The 13377-nt window shown below is 39.9% G+C and overlaps 1 protein-coding gene and 1 long non-coding RNA gene across 2 annotated transcripts in view; one reads left to right on the top strand and one right to left on the bottom strand.

The window, feature by feature from the left end:
- Positions 1 to 13377, bottom strand: part of ctnnal1 (catenin (cadherin-associated protein), alpha-like 1) — a 322398-nt gene that overhangs the window by 29208 nt on the left and 279813 nt on the right. The window contains exons 8-9 of the mRNA XM_043690224.1: positions 2754 to 2840; positions 1058 to 1216 (exon numbers count right to left, since the gene is read on the bottom strand). Of these exons, the coding sequence (XP_043546159.1) occupies positions 1058 to 1216; positions 2754 to 2840 (246 nt within the window). The remainder of the gene's footprint in view (positions 1 to 1057; positions 1217 to 2753; positions 2841 to 13377) is intronic.
- LOC122549949 overlaps positions 1 to 13377 on the top strand; it is a 54267-nt gene that overhangs the window by 28963 nt on the left and 11927 nt on the right. The window lies entirely within an intron of this gene.

Here is a 13377-nt window from a genome sequence, read left to right as displayed (position 1 = left end):
ATGACAAGTAAAATTAAAAAGTGCAGCCACTAGATGGCACAATATCATACATAGACTCAACACCTCTCTCTCAGCCAGTTTTGAAAGGCAACGATGCTTAAAAATAGTTTGTTGTAAAATTGCTCTGATGACTATTACAAACTACCATGAAGACTCGACTACAATGTGGATAAAATTAAATTCAAAAAGTTATTAAATTATAACCAATCTGAAATCTACAAATCAGAAATGTGATTTCAGAGAACCAAAAATGACTTAAAGGAAAGCATTATCTTTTAAAAAAACTAAATGCGTTCACTAAAATAACATGTCTATATACACTTGTATATTTTTTGTATAGATACTTTAAAAAGAAAGAGATTTATACCTTTGAATGCGTTGAAAATCATAACATGCTTAATGTTGGGTTTGGGGGTGGCCCGTGTGGAGTAGAAGCACTGAGAGAAATGAGTTAGGTCACACAGTCTGTTTCTGTTCTGTAAATACTGCTATTCCATGATGCAAGCATTCCACCCCCCCCCCCTTTCCAAACCTCCTCCCAACTCAACCACCTGACCACAAACACTGATATGCTCCCAGGGTTGTTTTGCACATTGCCTTATTTTCTGAAGGTATCCTTGCAAGCACTGCCAGATTTCCAACATTATTCACTAACAATGATTCATGCAGCCCCAGAGACCATTTTCATAATAATATACTATTGGAAATTCTTGCTATTACTTATATATCTCTGGGAAACACTGGAAATACTGACACACCCTTGAGTATACCTAATAAATTCCTTGGGAGCATCCTCACAGACCCCCAAATCTCTTTTGTAAAACTAAAGTCAACTATCAACAGGAAACAAGTGCGGAAAATTGTTTCTGTAACACAATGAACTATAAATCCTCAAAAAGCTAATAACCTAGTAAGCGATATGAGATTCCCTGTGGAAGCTTAGAAGCCATGGATTCCAATTTAATAGCCAACATTAATGATACATTTTCAAGATAGAACAATTTCCCATCAAATGTAAGGAATTCCTTATGCTCGAGCATTTATTTCAACTTCCTACCTCAGCAAGTTGTTCCTTCTGTTCAGAGAGTTTACAAGTGCACTCAGCTAGTGCTTCCAAATTTGCTTCTGCCCCTGATACCTTCAATGCCTTGAGGACCACATGCTCTGTGTAGCACTTCAGAAGTTCCCCTGCTGACTCCACAGCTGTGTTTTGAAGCTGAAGAATAAAAACTGAAGAATTAATACACAACACTGCACCAAAAGTACTCAATACAAGCAAATAATTAAAGTGCCTTCTTCTTAACTGACAATCCAAAAAAAAATTCATAACATCTTAAACAGCCTTTACCAGCTTGTGAGAGCAATTATCAATCTGTGCCAAATAGCAGAAAGATTTTTTTTAAATGTAATAACCCAACAGAAAAATATAGTTACAATTAATGACTTTACTTGAAAATGTAAAAAAAATGGCAATTGCTCATTTTAAGGTCCAAGTACATTTGAGCACTAAGTATGCCAGATATAGTACAGGGGGATCTGGATTTGAATTCAGGCTGGAATTGTACAAATGTTTCTTTGTCTTTTCCTGAGTAGTGGTAAAGGATTGAATAAAATGTGCTGCAACAAGCTTAAAAATCATATCAAATATAAACCTATAGGACAAACTGCTGGTACTTTAATGTAAATCAGCACTAAATTGTCAACTCATCCATATGACCATAAGATATGGTGGAGCAGTATTAGACCATTGAGCCCATTGTACCTGCTCCACCATTTGGTCATGGCTGATATGCTTCTCAACACGATTCTCCTGCCTTCTCCCTGTAACTGTTGATCCCATTACTAATCAAGAAGCTACCTATCTCAGACTTAAATACACTCTATGACTTGGCATTCACAGCCTTGTGCAGCAATGAGTTCCACAGACTCCCATCCATTCACAGAGAATACAAGAAAGGTTTGTAAAACAAATGAAGGACAAGCTCTAGAACCGAAGAAGAGGATTTTGGGAAAAGTGGAGAGGAGCTTTATCCTGTATACTGTAACCAACTGGAAAATGCTTAATGCAATTTAAAAAATTGAATACACAGGTCTCCCAACAGACCCTTTAACCAGCACAAAAATACAAAGAACGCCCCAAAACATACATTGAGTTATAATATCTGACACAATACATTGAAAAAAAGTAAATGTGGTATATTTGCATTCCTTATTTATATTTTAATCTTAAAGAACTAAGGAATCAATTGCTTAGACAATGGATTTTCCTTCACAGGTCAGACGAAGGCACAGCATTGAAGGTGTTTGTAGATGGGTACGAAAATGCAGCTTGAGTTCATTTACCCAATTACTAATGGCAGAATTCAATCAATAACAATGCTGAATTATCATTTACATCTTTCAGAGAAAAAAACTGAATGAGCTCATATATTCAGATGATCAAGAAATAAAGGTAATTTCCTTCAATCCAATTACAAGCTAAAAGCCATTTTCAATCAGAAAAACTAACAGCCAACAACTCAGCATCCTTGTATTCTTGTCAACATCTTCATCTTTTTATTACCAATCTCACGGTGATTCTGATTGATTTCAGCAATGGGAAAGAACATTGGCTGCTGACATTTCCAACCACTATCACAAATTGGCTGTAAGGAGGTTACATCATAGCTCTTGGATTTAGATGCAGAGCTGATTGCTTGCATCTCCTGCTGTTTTCAGATTACTCCAATTCTTCAGAACTAGATAATACTTACTTCTCTCCTCAGCTCACTCACACACTGCCGAGTCTTAATTATAGCCAGCTCCATATCTTCTGTGGCTTCTTTGGCTTTCAGACTTTGCTATTTCAAAAGGAAGAGATGAGAAAAATACAACAAAAACTAAATCTTATTGCTGTACATACATTTAGATACAATGTAAAAGAGGACTGGAAACTACTAACATCTTATCAATCAATGGTGTTTTAAATGTCAGAGTGTACTATACACTTGCACTCTATGCAAGACTTTCCTAATTTTTTTACCCAGATGATCTTTTAGTCACTGACAACTTTCTATTCCTTGAAATACATAACCCAAATGTACTTTATTCATTGAGTAAATGTCACCATGTCATAGATTTCCTTCTTCAAGCTACCATAACAAATTGACAAGGGGTATAATGCAAAGGATCTGCAAATCGACATAAACATCTTCATGATGTCTCAACTTTCAAAACAGGATCCAATGCTTGGCAGTCCATTCCCTACATCCTAGCAACACCATTCCACATTACTTGTGCTTGCTTGACTGGGACAAACATAATATTTACTAAGAGATGAAAATGTGTTACTGGAAAAGCACAGCAGGTCAGGCAGCATCCAAGGAGCAGGAGAATCGACATTTCGGGCATGAGCCCTTCTTCAGGAATCCGAAAAGTCCATTCTCCTGCTCCTTGGATGCTGCCTGACCTGTTGCGCTTTTCCAGCAACATATTTTCAGCTCTGATCTTCAGCGTCTGCAGTCCTCACTTTCTCCTATAATATTTACTAACCAAACATAAATGTCCGATTTTGCAATTTCCTGGAAATCTACACTGACACAGATTCAGAAAACTTTAATAATAAAATACGAAAAACATGTTACAGCACAACCATAAATTTATGCCATTGGAATTTGAAGGTTTAATTTCTGAAATATGTAATTGTAACCTCATACATAAACCATCAGCCCACATGCAACACTTACATAAACAATATAAAGATAAAGTTAATATTCAATTCATCGTGAAGGATAGTGACTAGGAAAAAAAATACTACACACAAAGGGTGAAATCATAATAAACCTGACCCACCATTATGTAGTTTTATAGTTTAATGACTTCTTAGGAGCTGCAGGGGAACTTACCACTCGCATGCAAACCCACCCAGCTCAAACACAGGAGTAGACAGGATCATGTTGAGTTCACAACCTAACAATACAACAAGATTAAAGTTTGCCCGCTTTTGCAGTTAACATTCTGGCCAAATTAGTTTTGAGAATAATCTGATTCTCCATTTTGTTTATTCTCTGCAGAAATATCATACTTTTGAGGAGAGACCGAAATAAGGATCCAAAGCAAAGTTTCTAATATTCTGCCTAGTTGTTTGTTTGCAACTGCAAAAGGTTTAAATGAATATGAGCGGTGATGTAGATCTTGACGAATGGCCTTTACATTTCCTCACCACTCAAATTAGACAGAATTGGAAACATTCTGCTTGAGTTTCTGTTTTGTCAACGTGTTTACCCAATGCTTTGTTTCCAGAGAACAAAAACAGACCTTTGATTTCTGGAACTTAATTCTTTAAGTTGTTAAGGCCACATCGCAGAATCTACATCCCCATCAGTATGTTGAATGGTGGTGCAGGATGCAATGATAATTTCTTAGGCAAAAATAAATGGGGTAACTAAGTTAAACATTTCTGATAAAATACAAATATTATTCTGATCATTAGTGAACTTGGTAATTCAGTTCACTCACTGGGCCTCTCCTGCAAAGGTCAGTCATTAGAATAATTTGACATCATATTACATGCAGAAGCATTTAAACCAATGTAAAACTGATTCAACTTCTGTTCCAGAAATTCCAGACATAAAACAGCACTCCCTACAAGTTAAGCAATGGCCAGTAATATCTGGGAACTGAGCCCAACTTGGACTTCTGACCCAAAACCTAGTTGGATTCAACTGCACTATTACAGCCTATACGAACATGTGGTTGAGATTCAGGAATAGGCCTTTTGGCCCCTCGAGCCTGGTTCACCATTCAATAAGATCATGGCTGATCTAATTGTAACCTCAATTTCACATTCCTTGGCTATCTTCAATAATCTATTAGTAGCTTGCTCTGCAAGGATCTATACACCTCTGACTTCAAAATACTCAAAGACTTACTTTCACCATCTTATGAGGAACAGAATTCCAAAAACTCAGACTCTTCGGTCCAACTTGCCCATGCCGAACAGATATCTTAAATTAATCTAGTCCCATTTGCCCATACCCCTCTAAACTCTTCCTGTTTATAATTTGCTGCATATAAGTCTTTTGAAATTCATGCTCAAGAACACCCAGATTCCTGAGTAAACATTTATTTTTATCTCTCCTGTATTAGTTGACTCCTAGTTCTAGGTTCTGCCATAAGAGCAAACAGCTTTCTCACATCCACACTGCGAAGCCCCTTTAGGAGCTTATGTATTTCAATCAGGTTTCATTTTACTCCACTAAACTCCAGTGGATACAAACCTGACCCCGTCCTACCTTTCCTCATAAGACAATCTGCTCATTCCAGAATCTAGACTAATTAACCTTCTCTGAACTGCTTCTAACATTTACTTCCTTCCTTAAATGAGAAGCCCAACAGTATTCATTATGCTTCAGATTTGGTCTCACCAGTGTCATGAATAATTAAAGCACAACTTGTCTATTATTGTATTTAATTCTGCTCATAATAAACAATAACATCCTATTAGTTTGTCTGCATGGAAACAGACTCTTCGGTCCAACTCACCCACGCTGAACAGATATCATAAATTAATCTAGTCTCATTTGCCCGTATCCCTCTAAACCCTTCCTATTCATAATTTGCTGCATATGAGTCTTTTGAAATTCATGTTCAAGAACACCCAGGTCGCTCCACACATCACAGCTTTGCAATCTTTTCCCATTTACATAGAACATAGAATTGAGATAACACATTTCTTTTTATTCTTCCTGTCAAAATGGGCATTTTCACATTTTCCCACATTATGATCCATTTTTTCCAAATCCCATCACAGTATCATTCTGTCCTCTTTACAATGTGGAGAAAGTGAGGACTGCAGATCAGACTCGAAGACTGTGATGCTGGAAAAGCACAGTTGGTCAGGTGGCATCCGAGGAATTAGGAAAATCGACGTTTCAAGCATAAGCCCTTCATTAGGAAAGCATGATGAAGGGCTTATGCTCGAAACGTAAATTCTCCTAGCTCCTTGGATGCTGCCTGACCCTCTTTACAACGTGCCTACCTTTGCATCACCAGCACATTTAGAATATATCTTTGATGCCTTCATTCTAGACATCGAATCAGGGGCAGAGCTGAGTATGGTGGCCATCACCAAGGAGAAGATGCCAGAAAAACTGAAAGGTCTGAATTTGGATAAATCATCTGGACCAGATGGACTACACCCCAGAGTTCTAAAGGAGATAGCTGAAGAGATTGTGAGTCTATTCAGTATTATAACAACAGTAGGGTAGAAACTGTTGCGAAAACAGTTAGTGCAAGCGTTCAGGCTGCTGTACCTTCTCCCCGATGGTAGAGGTTGTAGAAAAACATTGCCAGGTAACTTGGGCAAAGTCAGCATGGTTTCCTCAAGGAGAGGTCATGCCTGACAAATCTGCTAGAATTCTTTGAGGAAGTAACAAGCAGTTTAAACTAAGGAGAGCCAATGGGTGTTATCTACCAGGACTTACAGAAGGCCTTTCACAAGGTGTAACACAAGAGGCTACTGAGTAAGGTAAGGGCGCGTGATATTAGAGGCAAGGTGCTAGCATGGACAGAGGATTGGCTGTCTGGCAGAAAGCAGAGAGTGGGGATAAAAGGGTCCTTCTCAGGATGCAGCCGGTGACTAGTGCTATTTTGTAAGAGTCAGTGTTGCAACCACAACTTTTCACTTTATACATAATGACCTAGATGAAGGAACTGAGAGCACTCTGGCTAAGTTCTGACAAAGATAGATAGAGGGACAGGTAGTATTTGAGGAAGCGAGGAGGCTGCAGAAGGATTTGGATAGGTTAGGAGAAGTGGCAGATGGAGTACAACATGGGAAAGTGTGAGGTCATGCACTTTGGTAAGAAGAAAAGAAGCATGGAGTATTTTCTAAAATTCAGAAGTTTGAAATGCAGAGACTTGGGCGTTCTAGTCCAGGATTCTCTCAAGGTAAATTTGTAGGTTGAATCAGTAGTTAGGGAGGCAAATGCAACGTTGGCATTTATTTTGAGAGGACTTCAATATAAAAGCAGGGAATATTTCTGAGGCTCTGTAACGTTCTGGTCAGACCACATTTGGACTAGTGGGTGCAGTTCTGGGTTCCATATCACAGGAAGGATGTACTAGTCCTGGAGCAGGTTCAGAAGAGGTTCACGTGAATGGTCCCAAGAATGAAAAGCTGAACATGTGAGGAACGCTTGAGGGCTCTGAGACAATACTCAATGGGAGTTTAGAAGAATGACAGGGGGTCTATTTGAAACTGACAGAATACTGAATGGCCTGGACAGAATGAATGTTGTGCAACTTCATCAACAGATGCCTAAGAGAAAGACCACAGAACGAGGACATACCACAACCAAAAGGACTAGCCACACTACCATACATCAGGAGCATCTCGGAACTGACAGCCAGACTACTGCGACCCCTAGGACTCATAATGGCCACAAACCAACAGCCACGCTCAGACAACAACTCACCAGAACGAAGGACCCGATACCCAACATGAGCAAAACTAATGTAGTTTACAAAATACCATGCAAGGACTGCACAAAACACTATATAGGACAAAGAGGAAGACAGCTAACAATCCGCATAAATGAACATCAACTAGCCACGAACGACATGACCAGCTATCCTTAGTAGCACCGGAGGAAACATCAAAGAAGCGCTTCGCAGGAGGCTCCCAAGCACTGATGATGTCGCCTAGCCAGGGGACGAAACGTTTGCAACAAAAACTTCCAGCTCAGCGAACAGAACCACAACAACGAGCACCCGAGCTACAAATCTTCGCAAAGACTTTAAGATGGAGATAGATAGGCTCTTGATTGACAAGGGGATCAAGGGTTATAGGGAGAAAGCAGGAGACTGGGGTTGAGAAATATATCAGCCATGATTAAATTTCGGAGGAGGTTCAATTTCTATCCATATCAATATTTTATCTGCCAAACAGATATTAGTATTAAACAGCTATTATTATTAAATGTGAGGTATAGCATTTTGGGAAAGCAAATCTCAGAAAGACCTTACCATTAAGTGGATAAGTCCTAGGGAGAGTTGCTGAACAAAGAGATCTTGGAGTGCAGGTTCATAGCTCCTTGAAAATAGAGTCGTAAGTAGTTAGAATAGTGAAGAAGGCGTTTGGTATGCTTGTCTTTGTTGGTCAATGTATTGAGTACAGGAGTTGGGAGGTCATATTGTGCCTGTACAGGACATTGGTTAGGCCACTTTTGGAATACTGAGTTCAATTCTGGTGTCCCAGCTATAGATTAGATTATTTACAGTGTGGAAACAGGCCCTTCGGCCCAACAAGTCCACACAGACCCGCCGAAGTGCACCCACCCAGACTCATTCCCCTACATTTACCCCTGCACCTAACACTACAGGCAATTTAGTGTGGCCAATTCACCTAACCTGAACATTTTTGGACTGTGGGAGGAAACCGGAGCACCCAGAGGAAACCCACGCAGACACGGGGAGAATGTGCAAACTCCACACAGTCAGTCGCCTGAGGCGGGAATTGAACCCGGGTCTCTGGTGCTGTGAGGCAGCAGTGCTAACCACTGTGCCACCGTGCCGCCCAACATAGGAAAGATGTTATGAAACTTGAAAGGGTTCAGAAAAGATTTAAAGGCTGTTGCTAGTGTTAGAGGGTTTTAGTTATAGGAAGGAGCTGAATAGAGTGGGGCCATTTTCCCGAGAGCATCGGAGGCTGAGGGATGACTTTATAGAGGTTTATAAAGTTATGAAGGGCACGGATAGGGTAAACATCTAAGGTCATTTCCCCAGGGTAGGGGAGTCCAAAACTAAAGGGTGAGGTGAGAGAGGGAAAGATTTAAAAGGGATTTATGGGGCAACTTGTTCACATAAAGGGTGGCGCGTATATGGAATGAGCTGCGAGAGGAATTGGAGGAGGCTGGTACAATTACAACATTTAAAAGGCATCTGGACAGGTACATGAATAGGAAGAGTTTAGAGGGATATGGACCAAGTGTTGCCAAATAGGACTAGATTAATTTACGATATCTGGTCGGCATGAACGAGTTGGACCAGAGGGTCTGTTTCCATGTTGTACATCTGTATGGGTTATCTTGGTGTATGGATTTTAGTTTGAGAATTCCACATCAGAAATGTTTGGTTAGAACCAAGCAAGGATAATTTGAAATGGAGAAAGGCTAAGCTCAGTTGTGCAACTGATCAAAGAAAAAGTAGGATCACTGGTTACATGCAGATATCGTCCCAGGTCACCTTGGGGTTGTATGATCAGGAATCCTTGGGGAGGGGTCATTCTTTGGGTCATTGTTGCATGAGTCCATAAGTATTTCATAAACTGTCCAACTTGCTATGACCTGTTGACAACTGTCTAGAAGTATCAAAATGCACCATTAACCAGAAACAGAACTTGCCGAACCATACAAATACTATGGCTACATCAGCAGTCAGAGGCTGGGAATGCTACGGCAGGTAACTCACCTCCTGACCTACCCACCTTCTCTCTTTCCTATTCACACATGGGATATGGGTATTACTGACTGGCCAACATTTATTGCCTATCTCTAGTTGCCCTTGAGAAGGTGGTGATGAGCTACAAGGCAAAAGTGAGAAGTATGATAGAATACGCCCCAATTGTCTGGATGGGTGCAGTTCCAAAAACACTCAAGAAGTTTGACACCATCCAGGTCAACACAGCCTGTTTGACTGGGACCCTATCTAATACTTTCCACATTCATTCCCTCTACCACGACAGTATGTACCATCTACAAGATGTTCTGCTGCAACTTCTGTCCTGATGCCTCCTCAATAATATCCATGGTGAATGATGGTGAGTTGGCATGTACAAAGGGTTTTAGGAAGAAAATGACTTGCAATGGGGGCTGTAAAGAGCCATGGATAACTGGATGTACAGTACGGGTCATTTGAGTAAGGGTGACATAAGGACATGAGTGAGGAGCAGAGGTTTGCATATGGGCCACAGGAGATGGCCCCAGGAAGGATTTCCACCTACTCCACATCGGAACTGGGCAGCCTCTTAGGGTCTTGCTGGATCATCTGGTTCAACTCCCAATTAGCCCACATCCAGATTGAAATTCAGAAATGCGCATAGCCATTTTTAAGAGTCAGGATTCGGAGTGTCCGGATTTCTCCTAAATCCAACATTGATCCAGGAATGGAGGAAGAGCCACCCAATGGTCTCCATGAAAGACTTACCTAAGTATTACTGTCAGCAATGCAACGGCTTTATGTTTGAAGCCCCTTTTCCAGTGAGCCACTTGAGAATGCCCAAAGATGATGAGGATTCAGTATCAGCATTGGCTATATCTTAGCCAAACCATTTAAAATGTAAACAAACCTTTTATTTGATATGTTTATTCGATATGTTTATTCGATATGTCTATTTGATATGTTTATTTGATATGTTTCTTCGATATATTTATTTGATATGTTTGGAAGAATTTCTGGGCAAACAACACTGGGTTGAAGTCAATGTTTTTGTCCAATGCCTTTATCTCAGGAACTTATGGCAATTTCGGATAGTTTTATTTCACTGTATCTTCTGATTATTTATATTATTCTAACTTAATTGAATAAATATAAACATACTTAATTTTCTTAATTCTAGTGAATGGTATCTTTGTAGGAATGATTGTGACAGGGACTGGAAGCAATTTCTTAATCTCATTAAATTTATTGTTGGCCATTTTTCATGTGAGAAAAGCTCATCTATGTTTTTTGGAACTTTTAAATCAAGAATTGGAAGTAAAAGTCATTGTTTTAAGTACATATTCTAGGCAAAGCAAATTATTGCAACATTAAAAATTAATTTAGTACTGTTAACAGGAGGAAAAAGAAAGTAGATGTACAGGAGAAGCTATTGAAAATTTTACCTTTTACAAATTACTCATATCTTTACAAATATTTTGATGATAAGATTTTATGAATTTACTTGTTTCATGACTGAATGAAGCTTGTTGACCCCAGCAAGAACTTGATGAGGTAGACTTTGTCAGATAAGGACAATCCCTGCTTTGTTATTTAAAATCGGCAAGTATCAGAAATGTAAATGTTATGCTGATTCAGCAACGGTGTTCTCATCATGTTAACACACACTGCTGATAACAATGAGTGTGATTTTGTTCTCCATTTGGCTCATAGTTTGGAATTAAAAGTAATCCTTTTGATAGATTTGATCTACAAATTTACTGTGTCTTAGTGAAAGCATTAATGATGAGGAGAAAGTAAGGACTGCAGATGGAGAGTCAGAGTTGAGGAGTGTGATGCTGGAAAATCACAGCAGGTCAGGCAGCATCCAAGGAGCACAAGAGTCTACGTTTTGGGGCATAAGCCTTTAACATTAATATTAGGGGGGGGTTAGCTGAGAGATAAATATGAGGGTGGGGGTGGGGCCAGTGGGGAAGGTAGCTGGGAAGGCGATAGGTATCTGGGTAATCCAAGATGGAGACAGGGAAAAAAGTTGTGGCTGTAAAATATGTTCCTTTTTGAGGTATTTTAGGTGTTGGAGGGGATTTTCTCAGAGTCCAGGAGCAGCAAATACTGTTTTATGTGCTATTGCATTGTTTTGGAACTTGGGGGGAAGAAAGATCAAAACAATGGCACTTTAAAAAGGACTAGGACAGACAAAGGTAGTGACCACATGGTCAGGAAAAGAAACCTATACTGCTGTCTGACACAGCAGTGAATCTGCACAGTTACTGCCTTTGCTGTTTCAGTTCAGTATCTCTGGAAATGCATTGAGGAAAATTTAACAAACAGTGAAATTCACATCTGACTTTGGAGGAGTCTGTGTGGGAGAGCTCATAGCACAGGAACAGATAAGTATGTAGTTTTTAAGTGAAACCTTGCTGTAAATCTACAATAGTGAGTAGAATGGGTTCTTTCTTGATTCTATGTTTAACAGAGATCTGTCTCTTGATTAAATTTTAAAAATATAAACCATAAGTATTAAGTTAGTCTAAAGCAGTGTTTTTTAGAGCAATAAGACAGTGATATTTTCTTGTTCTGCAGATTGTGAAGGAGAAACGATTGCCTTTAGTAAAGTGATTTGCTCGTCCTGTCGGATGTGGGAGTTTAGAAAATGTTTCCATGTTACTGATGATTACGTCTGCAGGAAGTGCCTTGGGTTGCAAATCCTATCTTTCACATGGATCAGTGGGAGCAGCAGTTAGAGGCAATAAGGAATTTACAGGAGTTGGGGGTGTGATGAATAGCAGTTATAGGAAGAGAGAAAAGCTGTAGATACAGTCAGGTAGATGGGTTAACTCCAGGAAAGGTAGGAGAGGGAGGCAGGTGGTGCAAGAGTCTCCTGTGGTTATCCCCACCTCAGACAAGTATGCTGTTTCGGAAAATGTAGGGTGGGTGATGGACTCTCAAGGGAATGTGACACAAACAGCCAAGATTCTGTACAGGGAATGGCTCTAAGGCAATAAGGGGTACATCAGGATCCAACCGATCGAATGTAATAAGGGACTCTCTAGTCAGAAGCACAGACAGACGTTTCTGCAACTGACAGCAAGAAATCAGAATGGTGTGTTGCCTTTCTGTTGCCAGGATCAAGGATATCTCAGAGAGGGTGCAGAATGTTCTCAAAGGGGAGAGGGACCAGCAGGAGGTCGTTGTACACATTGGAACAAATTACATAGGAAGGGAAAAGGATGAGATTTTGAAGGGAGAATATAGAAAGTTAGACAGGAATTTAAAAAGGATGTCCTCGAGGGTTGTAATATCTGAATTACTCCCAGCGCTACAAGTTAGGGAGGGTAGGAATAGGAGGATAGAGAAGATGAATGTGTGGGGAGGGAGAAGGGTTTACAGTTTTGGACGGAATCCCTTCTGGGGTAGAAGTGACCTGTACAAGAAGGATGGATTGCACCTGACTTGGAAGGGAACTAATATATTAGCAGGATGATTTGCTAGAGCTTCTCAGATTTAAACTAGTAAGGTGAGAGGGTGGAACCCAGGGAAATAATGAGGAAAGAGATCAATTTGAGACTGGTATAGTTGAGAAAAGATGCAAGTCAATCAGTCAGGGCAGGCAGGGACAAAGCAGAGAATGAGGTGGGGCTGATAAATTAAACGTCAATTATTTCAATGCAAGAGGCCTAATATGCAAGGCAGATGAACTCAGGACATGGTTAGGTATATAGGACTGGGATATCACAACAATTACAGAGACATGGCTTAGGGATGGACAGGACTGGTTGCTTAATGTTCCAGGATACAAATTCTATAGGAAGGATAGAAATACGGGTAAGAGTGGACGGGGAGTGGTGTTTTTGATAAGGGATAGCACTATGGCTATACTTAAGGAGGATATTCCTAAGAATACATCAGGGAAGTTATTTAGGTGAAACTGAGAAATAAGAAAGGGATGTTCACCTTATT

The sequence above is a fragment of the Chiloscyllium plagiosum genome, chromosome 5, assembly GCF_004010195.1.
Source record: "Chiloscyllium plagiosum isolate BGI_BamShark_2017 chromosome 5, ASM401019v2, whole genome shotgun sequence".
NCBI classification, from domain to species: domain Eukaryota; kingdom Metazoa; phylum Chordata; class Chondrichthyes; order Orectolobiformes; family Hemiscylliidae; genus Chiloscyllium; species Chiloscyllium plagiosum.
The sequence above is the reverse complement of the archived record's forward strand: the minus strand, read 5'-3'. Positions and strand labels throughout refer to the sequence as shown.